Raw genomic sequence first — 24,792 nt, 5'->3', positions numbered from 1 at the left:
AGCCAGCAGGGGGAATAAGGGGTGGTTCCCTTGCTGGACAGCTACTCCCACTGAAGAGTGTGAACTGAGTTGGGGGTACACCAGACTAGGCAGGGCTACAACACCTGAGCACCTCATGTGGACTAGATCAGGCAAAAGCCAGGCTGGGCTGATTATTCTTACTGGTGCAAACAAAAATTAGAGTGGGTGAGGGTTGCTTGGGCTTAGTCACAGCATCAGCTGGCAGAAGCTGGCACTGGGGGCTAATTCTGTCAAGTTAAACCACAGAACCATCTGGAGAGTGCATAATCCAGGAGTGGGAGTGGCTTGGGAGGGAAAGAGTGGGCTCCTCCCTCTTGGGTTACCACTCGCACGGGAGGGCAAGAAAACCAGGACAGGGACTGGGGTGGCTAGACAGAAACACCCAACAACATCCGTGAGGGTTGGATAGTTGAGCTGGTTAGATGGAACTAAGATTTAATAACCATTGACATGTACGAAAGGCAAATGGGATGTGGGATAGACTGGACTAGTCTGCTACACATACTGGCAAACCAGGGTAGGGGATGGGCCTGGTGGGGGTTAATTGCGGGTCGCTCTGACTAGGCTGCAGCTCCCACTGGTTTATGTGAGGGCTGTGTGTGTGCTGGGCAGAACCAGGCTGGACTGCAACACCCATTGGTTCCAGTGGAAGACAGGGCTGGAAACAAAACCAGCCCAACAATTGTAACCACCAGCTGATCAGGATGATAGACTGTGCTGAGCCCTGTACTTGCTAGTACACACAAGAATCTGGTCTGGGAACACCTCAAAGTTTCTTTGGGGATCCCCCCCAATCGAACTGCCAGACTCAGAACCCTAACCATGAAAAGAGAGAGGACAGAACAAGTCAATCAACCACCCAGCCATATGTTGGCAGTGAAAAACTGGGCAAACAGAGACTATGATGGACTATGTCAATCAGTAGATTCTTCAACAACCTCATCGTGCTTGGAATGATGAGATTGGCAGCAATTCATAACTGTTGAACTATCAAAACCACTTGAGCAAGTATCTCGGCGCATGCCCCACATCTGGGATCTGGGGTGGGTGGGAGACTGGGTGGGGCTTCTCCCTTAAAATTACCCTTTACTTCAGATACATGAAGGAAACAATATGGAAATAATAGTCTTACCCATTTTCCTGTAAAAAAAAAAAACAGTATAAACAGAATGATTCCAGCCATGCTACAATAATAAGCACAAAAAAGCAAACAAATGGATCATTATTCCCACATGGCTCATGGGTGTCTGGGAGTTTGGGCTCAAAGGGGGTTAAAGGGATAATGCCAGTGAGGTAGATTAAGTCAGTCTGGTCCAAGGATCCACTGGTGTGCGTAAGATCTGCCCCTGGGAAGAGACCTGATAGAGGATCTTGGAGAACTCCTTTTCAAGATGCAGTCCCTGCAGGTAAGTGCAAGAACCAAGGTGGGGAGCAGTACAGACCAGGCCAGTTTATGGTACACCCCAGCATATGTGGGGGTCAGGTCTGGGGACAGACAGGCTGTGCCAGTTTATAACATTCATTAGCAGATCTAAGAACCAAGACAGGGTGCAGGACAGAACAGGTCAGACTGCAACACCAGCCAGTTCACATTAGGATCAGGACTGGGGGATAGTTAGGCTGGGCTAGGCTGTGGCACCCACCAGCATGAGTTGAAACTGAGCCCAACCAGCACCCACTGGCAAATGCCAGGATGAAGCAGGCCATGACAGACTGGGCCACAGCACCTACCAGCACACATGAGACAGGGAGGGTGCAATACCAGTAGGGGGCTGCAGGAGGCTACCCTGCTGGGCCACTGTTCCCACTAGTGAGCGTGAGTGAGAACTGGGGCCAGGGGCAAACCAGGCAAGGTAGGGCTATAACACCTGATGGCCTGCATGTGAACTGGATTAGTGGGACAGCCAGGCTGGGCTAAGCGACTGTATTCACTGGTGCATACATGGGCCAAAGTAAGTGCAGGCTGGTTGGGCTTTGCTGTAGCATCAGCTGGCAAGTACTGGGACTGGGAGCAAGCCCTGCCAGGCTAGAACGCATAATGTGTGGAGAGTGTAAGATCCGGGATTGGGAATGGCCCAGTAGGGAAACTGTAGGCATCTCTTCTGATAGCTACAACTCCCACTCGTGAGCATAAGAACCAGGGCTGAGAGTGGGCCTGGCCAGACAGGTGGTGCCGGCATCAGTGTGGGCTTGATAGCGGAGGCCAGCTAGGTTGAACTAGGCTTCAATGCCCATTGACGTGCATGAGACCTGTATTGAAAGTGGTACAGACTCGATCAGTCTGCTGCCAAAACTAACAAGCACAGGAACCGGGGCTGGGGTGGACCTAGTGGGGGTTCTTGCAGGTCACTCCAACTAGGCTGCAGTTCTCATTAGTGTACATGAGGGCCAACTGTGTGGTAGGCTGGGTTGGGCTGGGCTACTGCATTCATTGGTTTGCATAAGAAATGGGGCTAGAGACAAAACCGATCCAGCAATTGCAACGAATAGTGTGTGCATAGGCCAATGTAACAAACAGAGCCATACCCCTTACTTGTAAGCACACACACAAGGTTTGGGATCAGGCCTGGGATCATTTCAGATGAGATTTCTTTTGGGATCCCTCCAATCGAACCTCTGGATTCAGAACTCCAATGATGGGGAGAACCACAGGATGTGTGGTCTGACCGTGGAGTGCATGTGTCAGAGCTGGGACTCCTCAGTGGCATGTATGGAGCAGTGGACAGCATACCCAGATGCTCATGGAGGATATGGCAGTCCATTGGAGCCTGCAGAGAGTATCTGGTACCATAACAGAGAAAGAAGGGCAGAACTAGTCGGTCAACTAACCCAGCCAAGTGCTGGCAGCAAATATCTGGATGGATGAAGAATCTAAGGTGGACTATTCAGCCAGTGGACCTTGGCAGGATTTCCTTATCACTGGATTGGCAAGATAAATAGCATTTCTGAACCATTGAACCATTGAACCGCTTGAGCAGAACCCTTAGAGCATGCCCCACACCAGGACCCTGGGATGTCACTGGGTGGCCGTTCCCCATCCCCGTGTACTGTTGTGGTTGCAAGGCTGGTTTGACTTCTCTCTTTGTCTCCCCCACTTCACCCAGATACAGGAAGAAGAAAAAAAATGTGGAAACAATGATCTCACCACTTTCCCCTAATTCTTGACTCTTCCCACTTTAATCAACCATGCAAACACCAAAAATAAAATTTTAAAAAAGAAAGTAAATAAGTGGAAAATCTCCAAAATGTTTGAAGCAATTGTTTCTGTATGAAAGATTATGGGCAATGTTTTGTCTTTATAATTTTTTACTCTATTATCTTTGAAATGACTGTCAACTAACAATTGCATGGAAGTAGTGGTTATATCAAGTGGCTCTTTAAAAGTTGAGACCTACTTTATGTCTCGGAGTCAGGAGGACCCAGACTGTTGAAATCATTTCAATTGTTGTCTGGGTTTTGGGTTTTCATAAGGGAGCCTAAGAAAAAGTGGGATGGAAAGGCATGCGAAGAACTGCTTACCAGCCAAGAGAGCATGGTGGGTGTGACTACAAAGTGGCCTGCCTGAAATAGCACCTGCTCCACAAGGGAAAATAAAGCACCTTGTCAACAAAGGCAGCTGGAAAGACCTGTTCACCCAGCAGTGCTATTCATAAGAGTCTTTGTGGTCCTTTGCCCAAGAACGCTTTCTGGCCTCAGCTCACCAGATCTGATATTATGAAAGTTGCAAACATAATTTCTCACGGCCTGTTTAACCCCTAGAATTATGATAAAAAGATGCATTACCAGTTGTAATAAGTAAGATGAATGGGGTCTATCAGCCATTATGGTAAACCACTTTTTTTCTCTACTAACAAGGGCCACTTACTGAGTCTTCACTGTGCAGCAGGCCCTGTGCTAGATCTTTTACATATTTCATTCAGTCCCTACCAAGCAGGTGGCATCGTTATCTCATTTATCATGAGTGAAGACAGGCCTTTTGAGAGAAACCACTAGCCATACAATAATCTAGAAAATGACAGGCCAACATGATGGAATTTGATTCTCAAACTAAATATGTACAAAAAAAAATAAATAAAATCTCATTAAATCAATTTTACTAAAATAAAACTCTGTTCTTGCTCCTCAAACTTATTTGTCGCAGCCTGATTACTAACACTCAACTCATTAAAACTTTATCTCCTATACTTTACAAGGTACTCAACACACTACACAGTAAATATGTTAACTGACATTCTGAAACAACAGTATCCATATGGAAAAGGATAACACCCTAATTTGCATGCCTAAATAACTTTTATTTTGAAATAATTTCTTCTTCTAAACCATCACAAAGAATAGTTCCTAGGACATTGATCACAGCTTCTGAATTACTGTATAGTGGCTTCCTTAAAAGAATACATAAGCAAGGCCAGCACTGTGGCATGGCTGCCTGCAATGTTGCCCTACCATATGGGTGCCAGTTCAAGTCCCAGCTCTTCCACCTCTGACAGAGCTGCCTGTTAACGTTCCTGAGAAAGCAATGGGAGGGGAACTGAATTCTTGGGTCCCTGCTATCCATATGGGAAATCCAGACAGAATTCCTGGCTCCTAGCTTCAGCCCGGCCCAGATCAGGATCTTACAGCCATTTGTGGAATGAATGGCAGACAGAAAATCGCTCTCCGTCTCTATGTTTCCTTTTATCTCTGAAACTCGACCTTTCAAATAAATAAAAACATAAGCAAAACAGTTCCTTGACCACCTCAACCAATTACCCTCCCGAAATGGAAATGGAATCAGAGAAAGGCAGACACTTTACAATACATACAATGCCAAGAGATCATTCAAACAGGGGTGTGGCACAGCAGTGAAGACACTACTTGGGCCACTGGCATCTCATTTTAGAGTGCCTGGTATGGAGTTGTGGAGTTCTGCCTGCCCTCTTGCTGCACATAACAGGAGTGAGCAGGTGCTGGCTCAAGTACATGGGAGATCCAAATGAAGCTCTGGGCTCCTGAATTTGGCTAGACCTAACTGTTGCAGGCATTAGGAGGGTAAACCAGCAAATGGGTGATATATGCCCCCTGCCCTGCTTCTTTTTATTCAAATAAATTATAAAGGAAAAAAAACACAAGCAGCTATTCATCTTTTCCTTGTATATTTCCTGCCGGAAGTTAAACCCTAAAGCCATAGCTAGAAAAGATCAGAAGTGTTTTTTTTTTCTCCATCTTTGACTGTTAGGCTAGAGGACCTGCATCTCATATTTCAGCCAAAACCAGCCTGAAGGAAGCGTGTTGCTGGGCTCCAGCATTTCGCAGGAAAGCCAGGGATCACTCCCAGACATCTGGTATAAACTGGCAGCCTTCTGATCTGATCATTTCTGACCAGGATGCCTGGGGTATTTTAAGAGCTCAATAAATATTAGCTATTGTGGTGGCTTTTGTTATTACTAACATCTGGTGCGTGTAACCTAGAAAAATAACAATATTTGAATTTTTTTTTTAAAATCGCCTTTGTTTCTGCTTCCAATTTTCTGAATCGTTTTTTCAAGGCTTCTTAAATAAAACATAGACATTTATTTCAAATGCTGAGAGTCACAAGAAAACAAAAAATAAATACAGGTACTTATGTGATCCTGTGATGAGAGGAGACCACCATTAGGAAATTGCATTCCTTTTATTTTGAAGAAAATATGTCAGTTATATCCATTATTAGCATAAAGTTAACATCAAAATTGGTTAATTTCATGCAGTGCTAGAATGTTAGCACTCCCTATGCTGGGGACACCAAGTTTTGACAGAACAAAAACCTAAAGAAGGTGGTGCAGGTAACCCAGGCCAGGAAATGTTTGCTCATTTGTTGGGATCAGAAAATGCTTGTCTTTCCTGCTCTACACAGTTGGCAAAGGGCAGGAAGCTATTGTTTCAACAGGAAATAGCAATAGGATGAACAATCGCTAATAATAAGAGAGAGGGAGTTTGTTTCTAGCACTTGAAATAAGTTGCTTTGAGGGCTTTTTCATTTGATAGAGAAATGATGTGATGTGTCACCTGCAGGTAAAACTACACCCCAACATTCCAAAGCTATGAAAGCTTCAAAATGGAAGGCAAGGCTTGAGAGTGGAAGTGGATGACTGACAGTCTGAAGCAGGGAGTGACACTCGCCAGCTCGTACGTAGGTGGAAGGCTAGACCAGTTTAAGGCTCCCAGCAGAGTGGATTTTACTACTCTTTCCTTCTTTAGGATCAACAATGACTAATACACCCACTATGACAAAGCAAGTAAGCCAAGGCTACCAGGTTCAGAGTCCTCCATGTACTTGCTGGAAATGGCCCTGCCCCCCAGGGGGCCCACTGTGACCCATGGCCACAAGGAATTATATAGCAAAATTGACCTTCCTCCAAATTTTAACACGGCGCCTCCTTGCCCATTATCTCCCACATTCACTTTCTCAATAACAAAGCAGATGCCTTCCTTTCCAGTCTGCTTATTATTTTGCTTTATCTCACATTTAATTCAGATCCTAGATGAGAAAACAGGTGTTTCACTTCTTCAACATCTCTCAACACTCTAGTCCTACTGCCTGGAAATACTGATCATTAGAGTGGAATTGCAGAGGCAGGGGGTGTCAAAATAACAAGGATTTTGGTGGGGCAGGGTGTATGGCTTTATGCCTTTATAGCTTTATTCCTTGAATTCAAGAGATAGGAAGGGGGCCCAGCGCCGTGGCGCAAGTGGTTAAAGGTCCTCGCCTTGCACACCCGGGATCCCATATGGGCGCCGGTTCTAATCCCGGCAGCCCCGCTTCCCTTCCAGCTCCCTGCCTGTGGCCTGGGAAAGCAGTCGAGGACGGCCCAAAAGCCTTGGGAAACTGCACCCTGTGGGAGACCCGGAAGAGGCTCCTGGCTTCGGATCGGCATAGTATCGGCCCGTTGCGCTCACTTGGGGAGTGAATCATCGGATGGAAGATCTTCCTCTCTGTCTCTCCTCTCTGTATATCCGCCTTTCCAATAAAAATAAATCTTTAAAATGGTCCCAGCTAGGCCTGGGGGCAAATGGTTACATCTTTAAAAAAAAAAAAAAAAGATAGGAAGGGCACCTTGATTTCAAAAATTTTAAGATAGGGGCCAGTGTTGTGGCAGTTAGGGTACATGTTGAGACACCCAAGTCCCACACTGGAGTAGGAATTCAAAATCTGCCCCGTCTCCTAACTCCAGCTTCCTAATCTAAACCCTAGCCATCAGTAGTGATGGTTCGACTGGTTAGGCTCCTGCCACTGCAGGTGGAAGGCTTGAACAGAGTTCTAGCTTTCAGATTCAGCCCAGCCCAGTTCTACCCACTGCAAGCATTTAGGGAATGAGCCACCGGATAGGAGCTCTCTCGCTCTCTCTCTCTCGCTCTCTCTCTCTGTCTCTCTCTCACTCTTTCTGTTCCAGTTTCCTTCCTTTATCTCTGGCTCTCTCCCTCTTTGTCTCCACCTCTCAAGTAAACAAACAAATTTTAAAATAATAAAGGCAAGAGCCTACACCCAACTAGACCTCTTAGTTCATATTATGCTTACTAGAATACTGTTGCTGGGTAACACGTAAAGAAAAAAAAAAAGTTATGGAAGGAATTGCAGCACAGCAAGTTAAACTGTCATCTGGATGTCCAGATCCCATATCAGACTGCTTGGGATGGAGTTCTGACTGCTTCCAATTCAACTTCCTGTTAACGTACCTGGGAAGAAGCAGACGGTATTCCAAGTGACTGGGGTCCTTCCTCCCAAGTAGGAAATCTAGAAGGAGTTCCAACCTCCTGGCTTCAGGCGGGCTGTTGCAAGCATTTGGAGACTGAATCTGCAGATGAAACACTGCTTTATTTCTATCTCTCCTTTCTCTCTGTCACTCTTTTAACTAAAACATGTTTTAAAGAACAAAACAGGTCGTCTATTTGGCGCACAATTCTGATGTCTGAAAAGCAAAACTAAAGTACAATGCTTGGCAAGGACTTCTCTGGCTGTGCCACAACATGGCAGATAAGCAGAAAGGAGAACAGGTGACACAAAAGTGGCATGACACACAGCAGCCTTACTTTATAACAACCTACTTTCACGAGGACTGACTGATCACGGGAGACCATACCCACTCCTGTGAGGCAGCACTGATTTATGAAGATGAAGCCATCCTTGCTAATTAAAGGCTCCACCACCTCAGCCACACACTGGACCAAGTTTTCAGCACATGGACCTTTAGGAGACAAACTATATCCACACATTTGCACGTACTGGGCTAAAAGCAAATGGTGCATGGGCCTCATACACTTGAAATAAAATCCAGTTATTAAACAGAGGTCAGGAACAGCAAGAACCTTACTTAGCAGAATGCTGGCTCAGAGTGAACTTAGTACGCATTGACTGCATCAGTACCAGGCAGGCATCACTCTCCAGCCCTGGGAAGGAGCACAGGCGGGCATCAGCAAGAGCCCAAGAGCTTTAGCCAGAACCCACAGTCTCTGCGAGCTCTCAGTGATGTAACAGAACCTACAGGTCACCGGGTCAAAGATGCAAGAAGCAGGTGGCTGAACAGCACAGGCTGCTGCGACAGGGTAGACTTGGAAATCACGGGGAACCAGAACTGCATTTTAGTTCCATTCTTCAAAAAGCTGTATCATCCAAAATTACAAATCCTTAAGGTAGCCCTAGAAGTTTCTTCAGGACTAAAAAAAGAGATTTCAAAATGTACCAAGTAAAATCTGCACCTGTAACTCAGATGCAGCCCTCGTGTTTCTCCCAGCAGTAAGTACGTAAAGGAATGAAAGGATACGCCCACATAAAGCTCACAGCGTTTTATTTACAACCACACAGAACTTGAAACAATCCCAATGCCTATCAATAAGCTCACAGATAAATACCATGAGGTATATCCACACAATGGAATACTCCTCAGCAACAAAAGAGAACATGCACAAAACAACAAAGATGAATCTCAGAACAATAGAGACTAGTGCTGTGGTTTCACAGGCTAAGCCTCTGCCTGTAGCACCAAGATCCCATATGGGTGTCAGTTCATATCCTGGGTGCTCCACTTCCCATCCAGCTCTCTGCTTATGGCCTTGAAAAGAAACAGAGAATAGCCCAAAGCCTTGGGACCCTGTACCCACCTTGGAGATCCAGAAGAAACTCCTGGCTTCAGATCAGCTCAGCTCCAGCTGCTGCAGTGCAATCCCTTGGGGAGAGAACCAGTTGATGGAAGATCTTTCTCTCTCTCTCCTTGTCTCTGTAAATCTGATCTGGCTTTCCTGGCTTCAGATCAGCTCAGCTGCAGCTGCTGCAATCCCTTGGGGAGAGAACCAGTTGATGGAAGATCTTTCTCTCCTTCTCTCTGTAAATCTGATCTACCTTTCCAATAACAACAAGCAAATAAATAAATGGCAAAATAATAATAGTAATAATACCTTCAAAAAAAGATGCCTGACCCAGAAAATATTACACAGTCAAGATTGTACTTATAGGAAATTCTCAGAAATGCAAGCTAACACACAGCATCAGGAAGCAGAGCGAACAGTGGTATCCGAAGGCCAGGATCCGAAGGGGAGCAGCGAGAAGTGATGGATGACAAGGGACACAAGAAAATTCTTGGAGCAAACAGGCACTCTCATTAGTGTGACTGTGGAGATCTAGACACATGTCAAAAGGCAGCACACTGTACATCTCAAACAGCTGTAGTTTATGCAACAGCCAGCTGTACCTCAATAAAGCTGAAAAAAATATGTATCAAAGAGCATGTAAGAAGGAAACAATAGGAAATGAATACCTTGAGCTGAATCTCCACAAGTGACAACTTTTTAAACAAGTGCTTAAAGCAATATGTATTTTTAAAGATTTATTTATTCGAAAGTCAAGAATTACATGGGGAGAGAGAACCTTCCATCCTCTGGTTCACTCCCCATCTGGCCACATCAGCCAAGGCTAGGCTAGACCAAAACCAGGATCCAGGAACTGTTTCCCAGGCTCCCATGTGCTTAGCAGGAGCTCAAATATTTAGCCATCTTCCACTGCTTTTCCTAGATCATGAACAGGGAGCTAGATCAGGAGTAAGGCAGGTAGGCCAAGCACCAGGGCCAGCTGGCATCTCAAGTGATGGCTTTACTGGCTTAGGCCACAATGCAGATCTCAAGTTATCCTTGCTTTAAGGTAATACCAGCAGTCAACAAATACTTGTAGAGGGCTGCCATGGGCAGGTACTGTTGTACCACAAAGAGTCAGCACAGGCAAATACACAAGCAGGCAAATACAGCACTACACAAAGTGATAGGACTGCTGCAGAGGAGAAAAAACAGAGTGCGGTCCCTGAAAGCAAAAGGGCAAACGGAGAGGCCACATTCGTCACGGGCCATCACCGAAGACCCTCCAGTGTTGTCTGAGCTAAGTCCTCAGTAAGGAGGAGGCAGCCCTAGGAAAACCGGAGAGCAGAGACTCATGGGAAAAGTCAACAGCAGCATGTACAAATGCTCCAGAGAGCAACAACTCAATATACAACAGAACAGAGCAAGTCAGTGTGCCAGTGGGCCGGAGGGTGAGTGGGAGGAATGAGGTCAGAACACAAGGCCAGTGTCACACAGCACAGGGTCTTATAGGACAGGGAGAGAGAACTTCTCAAACAAGGACAGGCTCTTTGTGCCAGGGACAATTTCAAGATCTCTGTGACTTTGGGCGATGTGCTGCAGGAAACTCAACAGGCTTTTTGCACGTGCAAACAGCGACGATGGAGGCTTGGACAAGGGCAGCCCAGATGGAGAAAGAAACTGACACATCTGGCATACACTCTAGAGGTACAGTCTTCAAGAGTTGCTGCTGGAGTGGAGTGACAAGGAAGGAAGGGGCACACAGAAACCCCTGGTGATCCTGAGCTAGAAATGCCAGAACAAGAGCTCACGCTGCTTGTCAAAACTGTCCAGGTTGGAGCAGGACAGCACTCCTCAGGGCACTTCTTGGAAAAATGAAATGAGAGAACACACAGTGGTATTTTGAGCAGACACAACTAGCAAAGCGCTTGGAGTTAATAAATGCAGCAATTGGGCCCAGCACGGTAGCCCAACAGCTAAAGCCCTTGCTTTGCCTCTGCCGGGATCCCATATGGGTGTCAGTTCGTGTCCTGGCAGCCCTGTTTCCCCTCCAGCTCCCTGCTTGTGGCCTGGGAAAGCAGTGGAGGATGACCCAAAGCAACCCGGGGAGTGAATCAGCAGACAGAAGAGCTTCCTGTCTCTCCTCCTCTCTGTATAGCTGCCTTTCCAACAAAAATAAATATTTTTCTTAAACATAGTAATCTTATCGTGAATACACTAAAAATTAAGGAATTATTAAACGTAATTACTAAATCCTGAAAAGAAAAAAGGATGCAAGCAAGACAGGGAAACTAATCCTATGTGATTATATGACTCAGTCCTGACATGTGTTCATGAATGACTATGTCCTCCTAAATCCATACATCAAGATCCTAACGGCCACAGTGGTGTTGTTAAGAAGAGGAGCCCTTGTGGAAGCGGTGAGGGCCTCACGACTCTGCTATCAGTGCCACTGTAAGACAGCTCGGAGACATAGCCAGCCCCTCCCACTGTAGGAGGGCACGCGAAGAGGGGCTGGGAAGACTTCCTCCCCGCTTGGGGAAAGCCAGATTTGAAACTTTCCTCCACAGCCCGGCCTATCACACCATCTACAGACTAGACCTGAGGATCCACTGGCCCTTTAGAGAAAATGCGTGCTCTCTATTTCCCAGCCTTTGTACACTTCCCAAATGGTCTCCTTGACCCTCTTTGGCACATTTCTGCTACATACTTGATACCAGCATGCGTATGTGGGTTTGCAACCTCAAACCCTAAAATTCCACAGAGATATCAATGCATCAAAAAGTGTATATTGTGGAGTGATAGGAGCATGATATCACAAAGATAGACAGCAACTTAACACAGCACAGACTTCTTCTGTGAGAACTCTAGAAACCAGATCGGATAGTGCAGCATCCCAAGCAACTGCAAAGCCAGGAAGACATGCATTACAGAGGGTGGGAAAATTCATGACACTTGACTAGACAGAGTAAAGTCTCCACAAAGGGGCACACTGTCTGGCTTCTTTCTTAGGGGGAAATAGAAGAACAGACATATAACTAAATGTTCACAACATTCATGTCACTGCTGAAGGAAGTGAACTGCATCGTTTCTGGCTTTGAATGATGACTAGAATGGCAATTTAAATGCCAACTTGAGGGGGTCACTGAAAACAAAGGTGAGTACCCCCAACTTTATTACAGTGCCAAAGAAACTGTCTTACCAGCAATAGACACAAGGGGGAGCAAGAAATCCCAGGTTCTAGTAAAGAAGTCTGCAAATCTGGGAAATAACCCACCCTCCAGTAAAGATGATTCCTACAACGCCCAGAAGGTCTCCATAAACTGTCTAATGCTGGTCTCCTCCGGTACACAGCCAGCTTCTAGAGCTTGGAGAAGTAGCTGTTTTCTCCAATGTCCAAATCTCAACAAAAAGCATAAAGCATACATAAAGAAATAAGAAAACATGGGGCCGAATGCAGTAGCTTAGTAACTAAATTCCACTCCTGCACATGCCAGGAACCTATATTGGCACTGGTTCATATCCCTGCTACTCCACTTCCCATCCAGCTCCCTGCTTGTGGCCTGGGAAAGCAGTCGAGCATAGCCCAAAGCCTTGGGACCCTGCACCCATGTGGAGACCTGGAAGATGCTCGTGGCTCCTGGCTCCTGGCTTCGGATTAGCTCCAGCCATTGCGGCCACTTGGAGAGTGAATCAGCAGATGGAAAATCTTCCTCTCTGTCTCTCCTCCTCTCATAGCTGACTTTCCAATAAAAATAAACTTGAAAAAAAATGTAGCTCTGTAGAAAACCAGAGAGCTTTAAAAAAAAAAAAAAATGACCTAATGAAAGCACCAAAATGATCTCCAAAATGAAAATCTACTTATTACATGACAGAAAATGTAAAATAACCATGGAGGGGTTGGCGTTGTACCACCATGGATCAAGACATCATTCATAACATCAGCATCCCAACATCAACATCAGTTTTACTTTGAAAGATTTGTTTATTGACTTAAAAGGCAGGTTAAAGAGGCAGAAATGTATAGATCTTCCATCCACTGGTTCACTCCCTAAATGGCTGCAACAGTCAGGACTGAGCCAGGCCACAGCCAGGAACCTGGAACTCCACTCAAGTCTCCCATATACATTCAGGGGCCCAAGTAGATGGATCATTTGCTGCTTTCCCAAGTGCATTAGCATGGAGCTAATTTGGAAGTGAAGAAACTGGGACACAACAGGCACCCAAACGGGCTGCCAGCCTTGCAGATGCATGTTAACCTACAGAGCCACGACACTGGCCCCCTTCACTTCTGACCCAGGTTCCAGCCATTAATACACCTTGGAAGGCAAATGGCAATGGGGCACATGCTTCGGATCCTGAAGAGAGCCACCTGGAGAGTGAACTGGAGGCTGCTCTCTGTGCCCCTCTCTTTCCTGGTCTATCAAACACACCGACAGGTGCACGATGGGAGTCCAAAGCAACACAGACCTTTGATAAAACAGCAAGCCTACCTGAAAAAATAATGGCCAAAAACTTTTTTTTTAAGATTTATTTTATTTTTATTGGAAAGGCAGATATACAGAGAGGAAAGACAGAGAGGAAGATCTTCCGTTCGATGATTCACTCCCCAAGTGAGCGCAACAGCCGATGCTATGCCGATCCGAAGCCAGGAGCCTCTTCTGGGTCTCCCACGCGGGTACAGGGTCCCAAAGCTTTGGGCTGTCCTTGACTGCTTTCCCAGGCCACAGGCAGGGAGCTGGATGGGAAGCAGGGCTGCCGGGATTAGAACCGGCACCCATATGGGATCCCAGGCATGCAAAGCGAGGACCTTAACCACTGCGCCATCGCGCCAGTCCCAGCCAAAAACTTTCTACACTGGAGGAAAAAATGGACATACAAACCCACAAATCTCAAAGAACTCTAATAAACACAAACTAAAAGTTACCTACACCGAAACGTGTAACACTCTGTCAAAAGTCACAAGGGGAAAGTATTAGAGTGACCACTGTGGCAATTTGGGAAGCAAGTGATACGATGAAAGACTTTTCTCCCTCTATTTTCTTTTTCTCTCTGTAAGTCTGCCTTTCAAAAAAAAAAACAACTTTCTAAAAGCCATATAAAGGAGTAGTAGCCCCACGCCAGGCTAAGCCTCTGAATACAGCACAAATGGGTGCCAGTTCAAGTCCCAGCTGCTCCACTTCTTATCCAGCTAAACACATAGGAAGGCAGCTGAGGATGGCCAAACTATCTGGGCCCTGCACTCACAGGAGACCCCTGGGTGAAGCTCCCAGCTCCTAGCTTTCGGTGGTCCCAGCTCTGGTTGTTGTGGCCATTTGGGGAGTGGACCAGTGGATGGAAGTTCTGTCTCTCCTCTCTCTGTAACTCCACCTTTCAAATAAAAATAAGTCATTAAAAAAAATCACAGGAAATTCTTAAAGCAGCAAATCTGACTCCTACACATAAGAAAATACTTAAAAGGTCATCAGCAGAATTCTCCAGAAAAAAAAAAAAAATGCAGCCCAGAAGAGAAGAGGGCAATATATTCAAAGCACCAATAGGAAATAAAAACTTTCAATCACAATTGAGGGAGATGGGAACCCCAGACAATGGCTGAAGCAGCTGGGTCCCTGCATTCACACGGGAGACCTGTGAAATCCTCCCTCTGAAACCAAGACAATAAACGAACACTTTTCTCTTAAAACTTTCCCAGATACACAAAAAGCTGAGGGAGTTCACTACTGCCAGACCTATTCTGTAAAAAATGCCAGAGGATCTTTCACACTGAAACCGAGCAACACGAGGCAAAAACGAAAAACTACAATAAAAGTATAAGGTTGGGGGGGCGGGGCAAGTGTTCGAGCTGGCAGCAAAGACTTCCAGACTTCCACAGCTGACGCAGGTGCACCTGGGCTGTCTGTGGCTCCGCCTCCGGACTCCAGCTTCCTGCTAGCACAGATCCCGGGAAGCTGTGGTGACGGCTTGGATGAGTGTGGCTTCTGCCGCTCGTGCGGAGGACCTGAAGTGCATCTCCAACTGCTCCAGCTTTGGCCCCTGTCCTGCCCCCAGCCACTGTCAGCACTTGAAGAGTGAACAAGTCAACTCAAGTGCTCTCTGCCTCACTTGCCTCACTCCCCCGTCTTTCAAACAAAATGTTAGAACAATTTAAAAACATAAAGCCCCCTAGTGATGATAAACAGACAAAACGCAGAAATCTGCTATCCTGTGATACGGAATGGAAACAGCTTTTATGTTTCATTGAGTCCAAACAAGTCACTTTAAAAAAAACTACAAATCTCTAGCAAATGGGAGAGACAATATAAAATAAGCAATGTGTGGCATCAGTAGCAAAAAGGAGGAAGGCGGAGATAGAATGCAACCCCCTGCTGAAGTCTCCAGTTTTAATTCAATTGTAGTAATTTAAAGTATCTTATGTAATATATTGTATTTTTGCATTGATACTGGCCTTGAACTGTCGGAGCAGATATTTAATCCTATCCTGGAATCATCACAAGAAGTATCAAAGGACAAGCAGTCTTTGCCCAGACCTCTGTCCCTGTGGTCTGTCAGTACAGGCACGCTGGCACTGACACTGCGGTACAGCTGGCTAAGGCATTTCTGAGGTCCCGGTATCCCATAACGGACACCAGTTCAAGCCCCAGCTGCTCCACTTCTGCCCTAGCTCCATGCCAAGCTGCCTGGAAAAGCAGCAGAATGTGGTCCAAGTCTCTGGGCCTCTGTATCCTCAAAGCAGTTCCAGACTGTTCCCAATTCCTGACTTCAGCCCAGTGCAGCCCCAGCCACTGTGGCCATTTGGGAAGTGAATCAGCAGTTGTAACATCTCTCTCTCTCTTACACACACATTCTCTCACTCTTTCAAATAATCAATAAAACAAATAAATAATGCATAGTGCCTGCATGTTAGTCATCCAACTAATAACCTAAGAAACCACTCCCGATTTTATAGCATTTCAAGAGAGACAGACAAAAGCACATTATTACTCAAATCCATTTGCAACACAATTTTATTTCAGTAATGTGGAGTTAAGTGACTTGGCATCTCTGCCTAAAGTACAGTTAGGAGAATCTTAAAGTTGCAAGAAGGTATTTTTCTTTTAAGCCAATGCTGAGAATCTAAAGCTTTCTCAGACCTCACCTTTCCTCGAAGGAATATTTGGAATGTTTATATAAAACCACTCTTACAAACAGACCCATATCTTCCATTCATCTTCACAACCACTCTGAAGGAGAACTGAAGCAAACCCAGTATGAGGGGAGGTGTGCAATGCTTAGGGCTTCGTGAGGGCCCCTGAGGGCAGACCACAAAGCCTTACAGTGCTGCTGGCTCACACCGTAGTGACACTGAGATGTGGTATTTTTGCATACCAATTCTCCATTCTGCTTTTTTCCCCCAGATCGATTTATTTATTTATTTAGTTAGTTAGTTAGTTAGTTAGTTAGTTGAAAGTCAGAGTTAGAGAAAGACAAAGATAAACCTTCCACCCATACATTCATTTCCCAAAATGGGCAAAACAGCCATGTCTGGGCCAAGCCAGGAGCTTCATCTGGGTCTCCCATGCGAGTAGCAGCCAGGAGTTCAAGTACTGACACTACCTTCTGCTGCTATGCTAAGGGCACAGACAGGGAGCTGGGTTAGAAACGGAGCAGCTGGGACTCAAACAAAAACTCAAACTCAAGAAAAAGTGGTGCTCAAAAACGGGATGCTCGTATTATAGGCAGCAGCTTAACTCGCTGCGCCACAATGGTCCCCCCGCCCCAAGTCTACATTTAAGGCACAGACATCAGTAACAAGCTGACCATTGGGAACTATGTTTTTGAAACATCTATGATCAGCATCTGCCACAGACACAGTAGGCATATTTTAAATTAGAACCCCAAGTAAATGATCTTGCAAGTACTATATATTGAGAACAAAATACATTTTAGAAAATTCAAGACTGCTTATTACCATGAAGGTATGAGGGTCAGCCTGCTAGGATGTGAATATGGTCGGGGTATCCCCCAAGGTCCATGACGAAAGCTTGGTACCCAGAGGTGCTACTGGGAACTGGTGGAAGCTTTAACAGATATGGTCTTGTGGGAGGTTCTTAGATTGCTGAGAAGGTAAGTGGTTCTCATGCTACCTCTTGACAACAGTTCTCGTAAGACAGCTGCTCTAGAAGGAGCGGGCCCAGCCTGCCTGCCTACTCCAGGGACCTAAAGTCACACCAACACTCTCCTCTTTGTCATGTGTCATGATGTGATGTCGCCAAGGGAGGAGCTCTCATGAGGAGTGAATCAGCGCAGGCACCACACCCTTAGTCCTCAGAAACTGTGAGATAAAAACATTTCCTTTTTTAAATTTCATTACAGTGACAAAATCTGACTAATGCACAGCCCAGTATTATACCTAGACCACAGTGGTACCATGTTGTGCTGCTCACAGCAATAGCTAACGTTAGGCTAATTTGCTTTTTGTCGGCCTAGTGGCTTTTACTTTATCCTCATGACAACCCCATGAAGTCAGTACTAGTACGATTCTGATTTTATACAGAAGAAAATGTAAACTCAGAAACAAAGTAACTTACCCTAAGGTCACACTGTTATAAGCAATCAACCTGGGATTTAAAGGGAAGGAACAAGGTCTGAGGTCTGCTTGCTTAAACACTAGGCCACAGTGTCTTTCACATTGAGGGCAAGATTATCAGAAGATCCTAAAATGGCTACTGAATCACACTAAACCATGCTAAGGGCCAGTGCTGTGGCTCAGTGGGGTAAGCCATGGCCTGCAACACTGGCATCCCACACGAGTGCTGGTTCAAGTCCCAGTTGTTCCACTTCCTATTCAGCTCCCTGCTAATGTGCCTGTGAAAGCAACAGAAGATGGACTGAGTACTTGAGTCCCTGCACCCATGTGCGAGATCCAGCAAAAGCTCCTGGTTCGGCCGTGGCGGCCATCTGGGGAGTGCACCAGCAGATGCAAAATTTATCTATCCCCTGCTCCCTCTCTGTGCCTTTGAAATAAGTGAAACAATTTTCTTTTTAATTAAGAGAACAAACTATCCTAAAATATGACCTTAATTTACAGGTATGCTTTATTGCATTCAAGTTCTAGAAAAATCAGTTCATCCCAGTCAGTCAGTTTCCCCATTCTCCCCCAGTCTATACATATCTGTCTTTCTCATAATAAGCCTTCCTTTGTATTTCCATGTCTTTCTTTCACATACATAAATACGTGTTCCACGTGGCCCTAGCTCACGCAAACAGATACAGGAAATCAGGCAGAACGAAAAAAACGGGGTAAGTTTAACACACCACTTGAAAGTATGAAAGTGGTGTATCACTTCAAAAGGAAAAACAGAAACTGGAGAACTGTTTAAAATGGAATCTGCTATTTTTCAGCCAAATGAAAATGTCCAGCACTTAGCATTTTCAAGGGGATTTCTCCCTTGCTTTCCTTCAGTCCCTTCTTGGGATTCTCAAAGATACAAACTCAAAATGTTGCTTCAAAATAATGCCTCTCACAAGGAGTTTTTCTTTTCACCTAATGCAGGTCTACGAACATTAAAACTGCACGGCTTAAGTGAGTTGCCTCGGAGGCGTGTTCATCCACTCACAGTGCCGGCAGCGGAGTGCCGTCAGCGGGCGGCGGCCCTGTCGGAACCTCCACCTGCCCGTGCGTGTGGCACCTGCTCACCCATCAGATCAGGACGTAATCATAGCTCTGCACTGAGTTGGTCACAGCCAAAGTCTCAGGACCTCCATCTGCTCTGACACAGGGGACAGGACAGACTCCACTGGCAGGGGCTTGAGACTTGGGCGGAAGAGGCCTTCTCAAGCCAGCTTTCCTTCCTCTTAGGGACCCCCGGACCTCCTCGGATGTGTTTTCTTGACGTTGAAGATTAGTCAGGCGCTTCATTTCATATTCCCTTTCAGTTTTGATGGCTGGAAAAGAAAAATACATGAAGCAATTTGACATTCTCATCAGGTGTAATCTAGTCCCAACAGTGTCACACAGCCAGAGTTCACATCTTTGAATGATGAACGAGCTAAGACTACAAAAGGTAAGCGGGAGGGCGGGGCTTATGCAGAAGTACATTTACATGTTTCTCTGAAGACAAGCAAATGGCACGTGCCACGCGTGGTTTATGAAAACAGATCTTAAGGAACGTACAATTCGCTGAAGGGAGTAGATCATCCTTGGCAATTTTACACTTCATGAGCTTGATAGGACCGCCATATTTAATTTCTTCCAAGAAAGGCAACTTGAAGTTGGCTAGATTGATGTACCACGTCTTGGTAAGTAATGCGAGATCCCAAGGTTCCTGTCTGAAGCAAAAATTCATCCATTCATCCAACAGCAAACGTGTTTACTCGGCATCTACACTGTGCTTTCTAGACAGCATACTCATTCTCAGATCTCTTGCTACTGGACATTCTGGTGTATAGGGAGACAGGTTTGGGGAAGTTGCCACTCTGAGCAGAGACAGATCTCAAAGTAACTAATACAGAGATGAAATGGGGGGGTGGAAATAACCAGAAATGATAATGCCAGGAACTTGGGTTCACAGTGATGCCCCCGTGGAGGCAGCAGACTCTTTCCAGGTAATGGGATGTGGATATGAACTGTGAGCCACCACGCCTTCCACAGCTGATTAAAAACATGGCAAACCTTTGGACTTCCAGTGCGGATTACAGGGATGGGGGTGAAGTTGCAACATGGGAAATAATCACCAGGGGATGTGTCCTTTGCCCATGGCTAAGGCTACTGCCCATGGCTAAGGCTACTGCCCATGGCTAAGGCTACTGCCCATGGCTAAGGCTACATCACAGTCCTAGGTACAACCCCCAGTTCAGTCTCCTCTGTCTCCAGCCCCCACTCATGCAGACCCTGGAAGAAAGCAGTGATGCCTCAATGTGACTCCGCTGTCCACGGGAAATACACGAATTGCAATCCCAGCTCCTAGCTTCAACTCAGCCCAACTTGGCTCTGATACACATTTGGCAAATGAACCAGAGCATTTTCTATCTATATGTTTCTGTCTCTCTCTCTCTCCAGCTGTCTGCCTTTCAAATGATAAATAACTTGAATATTAAAACAAAACAACCACTACAAACCTTAAGCAATTTTTTTTAAAGATTTATTTTATTTTTATTGGAAAGGCAGATATACAGAGAGGAGAGACAGAGAGGAAGATCTTCCGTCCGATGATTTACTCCCCAAGTGAGCACAACAGCCGATGCTATGCCAATCCGAAGCCAGGAGCCTCTTCTGAGTCTCCCACGTGGGTGCAGGGTCCCAAAGCCTTGGGCCGTCCTCGACTGCCCTCCCGGGCCACAGGCAGGGAGCTGGATGGGAAGCAGGGCTGCCAGGATTAGAACCGGCACCCATATGGGATCCCGGGCATGCAAAGCGAGGACCTTAACCACTGCGCCATCGCGCCAGGCCCATTAAGCAATTTTTTTTAAGATTAATTTATTTTTATTGGAAAGCATATATACAGAGAGGAGGAGAGACAGAGAGGAAGATCTTTCGCCCACTGGTTCACTCCCCAAGTGGCTGCAATAGCCAAAGCTGAGCTGATCCAGAGCCAAGAGCCAGGAGATTCTTCTGGGTCTCCCACACAGGTGCAGGGTTCCAAGGCTTTGGGCCATCCTCCACTGCTTTCCCAGTCCACTAGCAGGGAGCTAGATGGGAAGTGGAGCAGCTAGGACATGAACTGGCACCCATATGGGAACCCAGCACGTGCAAGGCAAGGACTTTAGCCACTAGGCTACCGTACTGGGCCCAAAGCAAATGTTTTATTTAGCCTAATCCTACTTAGAATATCAGCCAGCTGCCTCTCATCTGCAGCCAATACAAGTTCGTCCTCACCCACATAACACAAAAGAAGAGTCTGCCTCGGTTCAAGTAAGGAAGGGACAGTGTCACACAGGCCACCCCTTCGTCTATTCCAGTTTTTTTTGATAATTTTCCGTCTTACTTTAGGAAGTGACTCAGGTCTGTAATTATTACAGATGGACTTGAGTTAGTCACAAAAATGTACCTGTAAGTTTAAGTTGTTCAAAAACAAATACAGAAATCACTTTACTGTCTACCAAGAGCCTCACTAAACACACTTTAGAACATGCATGTTAGGAAACTTAATCCTGCTTTGTTGATAAGGTAACGTTGATTATAGCACCTACCATGTCAGGCAGTAACTGCTCTAACTCTACTAGGGACACACAAGCAACTACTACCCCATATGGCACGGGTTCCTGTCCCGGCTCTTCCACTGCTGACCCAGCTGTTTATGGCCTGAGAAAGGCAGAAGATGGTGCATGGGGTATGTGCTCTACCGCAGGGCAGAATCAGATGAAACTTTTGGCTCCTGGCTTCGGCTTGGCCCAGCGCTGGCTGTTACAGCCATCTGGAGTGTGAACCAGCAGGTGGAAGATCTCCGACTCTCTGTGTATTTAACCTCTCTTTCTGTAACTCTCAAAATCTTAAAAAAAAAAAGGGGGGGGGGGAATGGGAGGGTTTAACACAGTAGTTAGGATGTTTCTTGGGATCTCCATATCCATATCAGGGTGCCTGGAGTCAAGGTCAGCTCCATTTCCAATTCCAGCTTCTGGTTACGGCATACTCTGAGAGAAGCAGCAAGTGACGGCCCAAACACTTGGACTGCTGTCATCCACATGGGAGACCCTAATGATTCAGGCTCCTGGTTTGGGCCTGGCAAAGCCCCAGCTTTTCCAAGTATTTGGCAAATGAATCAAGTAGATCTCTATCTCCCTGCCTTTAAAATAAACAGATTTTAATAACTTTATAAAATCATTCTCCAGGGCCCGGCGACATGGCCTAACAGCTAAAGTCCTCGCCTTGGACACACCAGGATCCCATATGGGCGCCAGTTCTAATCCAGGCAGCTCCACTTCCCATCCAGCTCCCTGCTTGTGGCCTGGGAAAGCAGTCGAGGACGGCCCAAAGCTTTGGGACCCTGCACCCGTGTAGGATGCCCAGAAGAAGTTCCTGGATCCTGGCTTCGGATCGGCATAGCATCGGCCGTTGCGCTCACTTGGGAAGTGAATCATCGGACGGAAGATCACTCTCACTTTCTCTCCTCCTCTCTGTATATCTGACTTTCCAATAAATAAATAAATCTTTTAAAAAATCATTCTCCAGAAATAGAAATCGCTTTATATAAAAACTGTCTACCATAACAATTGCCTATGGCTCAAGGGCTAACCAAACAGACAAAATTAAACAAAAACGCAAATGATGAAGGGTTTCTTGGTTATTCCAATATCTCGTTTTATAATTCTGTAGGAACCTACCTGCTTCTTAGACTATTGTTAAAAAGGCAAATTCAACTGACCTGTAAATGGTATAAAGAGGCAGTAAACAGTATCACATAAAGCAAGTGCAAACATTTTAAAAAGTGAAAGGTGTAAGGCCCTGCTGGGGTGGGCATGGGGCAGCCTAGGAGGAGGCTGAGGAGGGTGGGTGGCTGAGAAGGCCGTACCAGAAGGCAGGCAGCACCCCAGCAGTGCCACACAGATCCACCAAGGTCAAAGGGAGCCTCGGACACTCTAAAAGGCACATTGCTTTGTCCTGCAACCCCCACCCCTAGAGCCCCCTGATGAAAACAGCACCTCACGTCCCCTTGGGCACAACTTGCCTGGCTCACTGTCCGTGCCAGACCAGTGACCCTCGTCCAGGAGTGCTCCCAGAAAAGCTTGTTTTAAGCTACACTCCACTGTGCGTGGAGTTCTGGTTCTGAACAGGAATCCAACCTCACAAAAGGTAGTAGGACAGTACTACAGGGCAAACGCCCTGTGTGGCAGCAACACATGTTCACTGCCTGTTCACAATATTCCAGGCAATGTGACCGCATCACACGAATGACTTCCTTTTCATCTACACATGGCTAATGTGCCCACTGTACAAAGGAGGAAGTCAAACACAGAGACCCAAGGGCAAGGCTAGGCTTGAAGCCCAGCTGGAGAAAAACGGTTGGGGCCAGTACTTGCTGTGGTATAGCAGGTCAAGCTTACGGCTACAATATCACCCCATATCATAGCATCATTTCAAGGCTTGGCTGCTTCTCTTCTGATCCACCTCCCAACTCCCCTGCCTGAGAAGGCAACAGAAGATGAGAATGCACGGGTGCCCGTCACCCACAGGGAAAACCTGGGAGAAGTTTCCTGGCTTCTAGCTTCAGCCTAAGATCTGATCATATGGAGAAAGTACTAGAAAACAGAAGGTCTCCTCTTTCTCCCACTCACTCTTTCTGCTCAAATAAATCTTTTTTTGAAAAATAAAATTATCGCAAAGTAATGACTATGAATTGCCTATATCGAAATGTACACAACTGGTTCTGTATACCACCAGAGCGTTTTAAAGGTAGATTTGGACTATCCTAAGATAATGGGGGGCACAGCAGCAGAAAATACAGTTCAGACACTCTAGCCTGGACCTCATTACATGGCTGACATTGACTGAACTTGCCCTTCAGACTTCCGTCTTTTCAGAGTATTGCTTTGTTGTAAAGACCAAGTCAGATCATTTGTGTATCCTTACAACAGCAGTTGTCCTGGAGTCTAGCACAGTGGTTTAATTGGCTAAACTTCTGCCTGCAAGTGCCAGCATCCCATGTGGGTGCCAGTTCCTGTCTCAGAACTGCTCCACATCCCTTCCAGCTCCCTGCTTATACCCTGGGAAAGCAGCAGAGGATGGCCCAAAGCCTTGGAACTCTACAACTGCCTGGAAGGCCCTAAGGACACTCCTGGCTCCTGATTTCAGATTGGCTCAGCTCCAGTCATTGCTTCCATCTGGGGAGTGAACGAGCGGGTGGAAAATCAATGTCTCACAGTAACTCTGCCTTTCAAGTAATTTAAAGAATAATAATAATAAAACTCATAATTATCCACCAGTGCACCTGTATCTATAGAGCAAACCACAGATTTAAAAAAAAAGCCTAGGATCCCGATACCTGGCTGGATCACAGTTCCTCTCATACAGTCCCATACTGTTATTCTTAGCCAAAATAATCCCCATCCCCAACTCTCACTGCTTACCTAGATTAAAAAAAAAAAATACTTACACATTATAACAACTGCCCCTCAAAATGGTTTTCACTGTGTTCTTTCTTGGCAAGCCATAAGCCATGGCGGACTGCTACCCAAATGCCTCGGGAGCCTGAGAGATGTCACAGATACTTGGTTCACTTTGCCTGAAATGATTTCAATGTACCTCATTAACAGTTTTCACCTGAATATCTGCATAACCAAATAATAAAAAAAGATGCCCCCAAGGCAGTTCTGAACGGAAAGAGTCCCTAAGAAGTGGCTGACCGGCCCTGACCCCTGACCCTACAACTGCGTTCTTCATTTTCCACGAACAAAACTGTTCATGTCCTGCCATCCTACAGAGGGCAAACGCGAGAGCTGCCATCCTGAAGCAAGGTTCGTGTTAGCTGCAGGGGCCAGAGCAGCCACCAGCAGGAGGCCCACCTGGGCCCTACCCACGAGGCAGTCCTTCCCCAGGTTCTCCCGCTTTCCCGAGGCTCCACTAAAACGGAGGGGAGACGGGAGCGTCAGCCCTCAGCCCCGCCGCCGCCGCGTCCTTGCCCTGGCACGTCGACGTGGGACGAGGCGTGCAGCTGGCTGCAGAAACCGGTTCCAGGGAGGGGCAGGCAGAGCCCGAGGCCAAGGGGGACGCTGAGG

The 24,792-nt window shown here is 46.3% G+C and overlaps 1 protein-coding gene across 2 annotated transcripts in view; it reads right to left on the bottom strand.

Annotated features, from left to right (window-relative positions):
- The window catches only part of CUNH4orf36 (chromosome unknown C4orf36 homolog), a 42,291-nt gene extending 17,915 nt beyond the window's left edge, over positions 1-24,376 (bottom strand). Inside the window, exons 1-3 of one of the 2 annotated variants that reach the window (XM_040967241.1) lie at positions 24,171-24,376; positions 19,256-19,410; positions 18,779-19,026 (exon numbers count right to left, since the gene is read on the bottom strand). In XM_040967241.1, the coding sequence (XP_040823175.1) occupies positions 18,782-19,026; positions 19,256-19,410; positions 24,171-24,235 (465 nt within the window). In that variant the 5' untranslated portion in view covers positions 24,236-24,376 and the 3' untranslated portion in view covers positions 18,779-18,781. Of the gene's footprint in view, positions 1-18,151; positions 19,027-19,255; positions 19,411-24,170 lie in introns of those variants that run through there. The other variant, XM_040967240.1, reaches the window with a different exon arrangement.
- Between the last annotated feature and the right edge of the window lie 416 nt (positions 24,377-24,792).

The sequence above is a fragment of the Ochotona curzoniae genome, unplaced genomic scaffold (assembly GCF_017591425.1).
Source record: "Ochotona curzoniae isolate NIBS_2020 unplaced genomic scaffold, NIBS_Ocur_1.0 scaffold_4506, whole genome shotgun sequence".
Taxonomy (NCBI): Eukaryota; Metazoa; Chordata; class Mammalia; order Lagomorpha; family Ochotonidae; genus Ochotona; species Ochotona curzoniae.
Note: the sequence above shows the minus strand (reverse complement) of the source record. Positions and strands in the feature narration are given on the sequence as shown.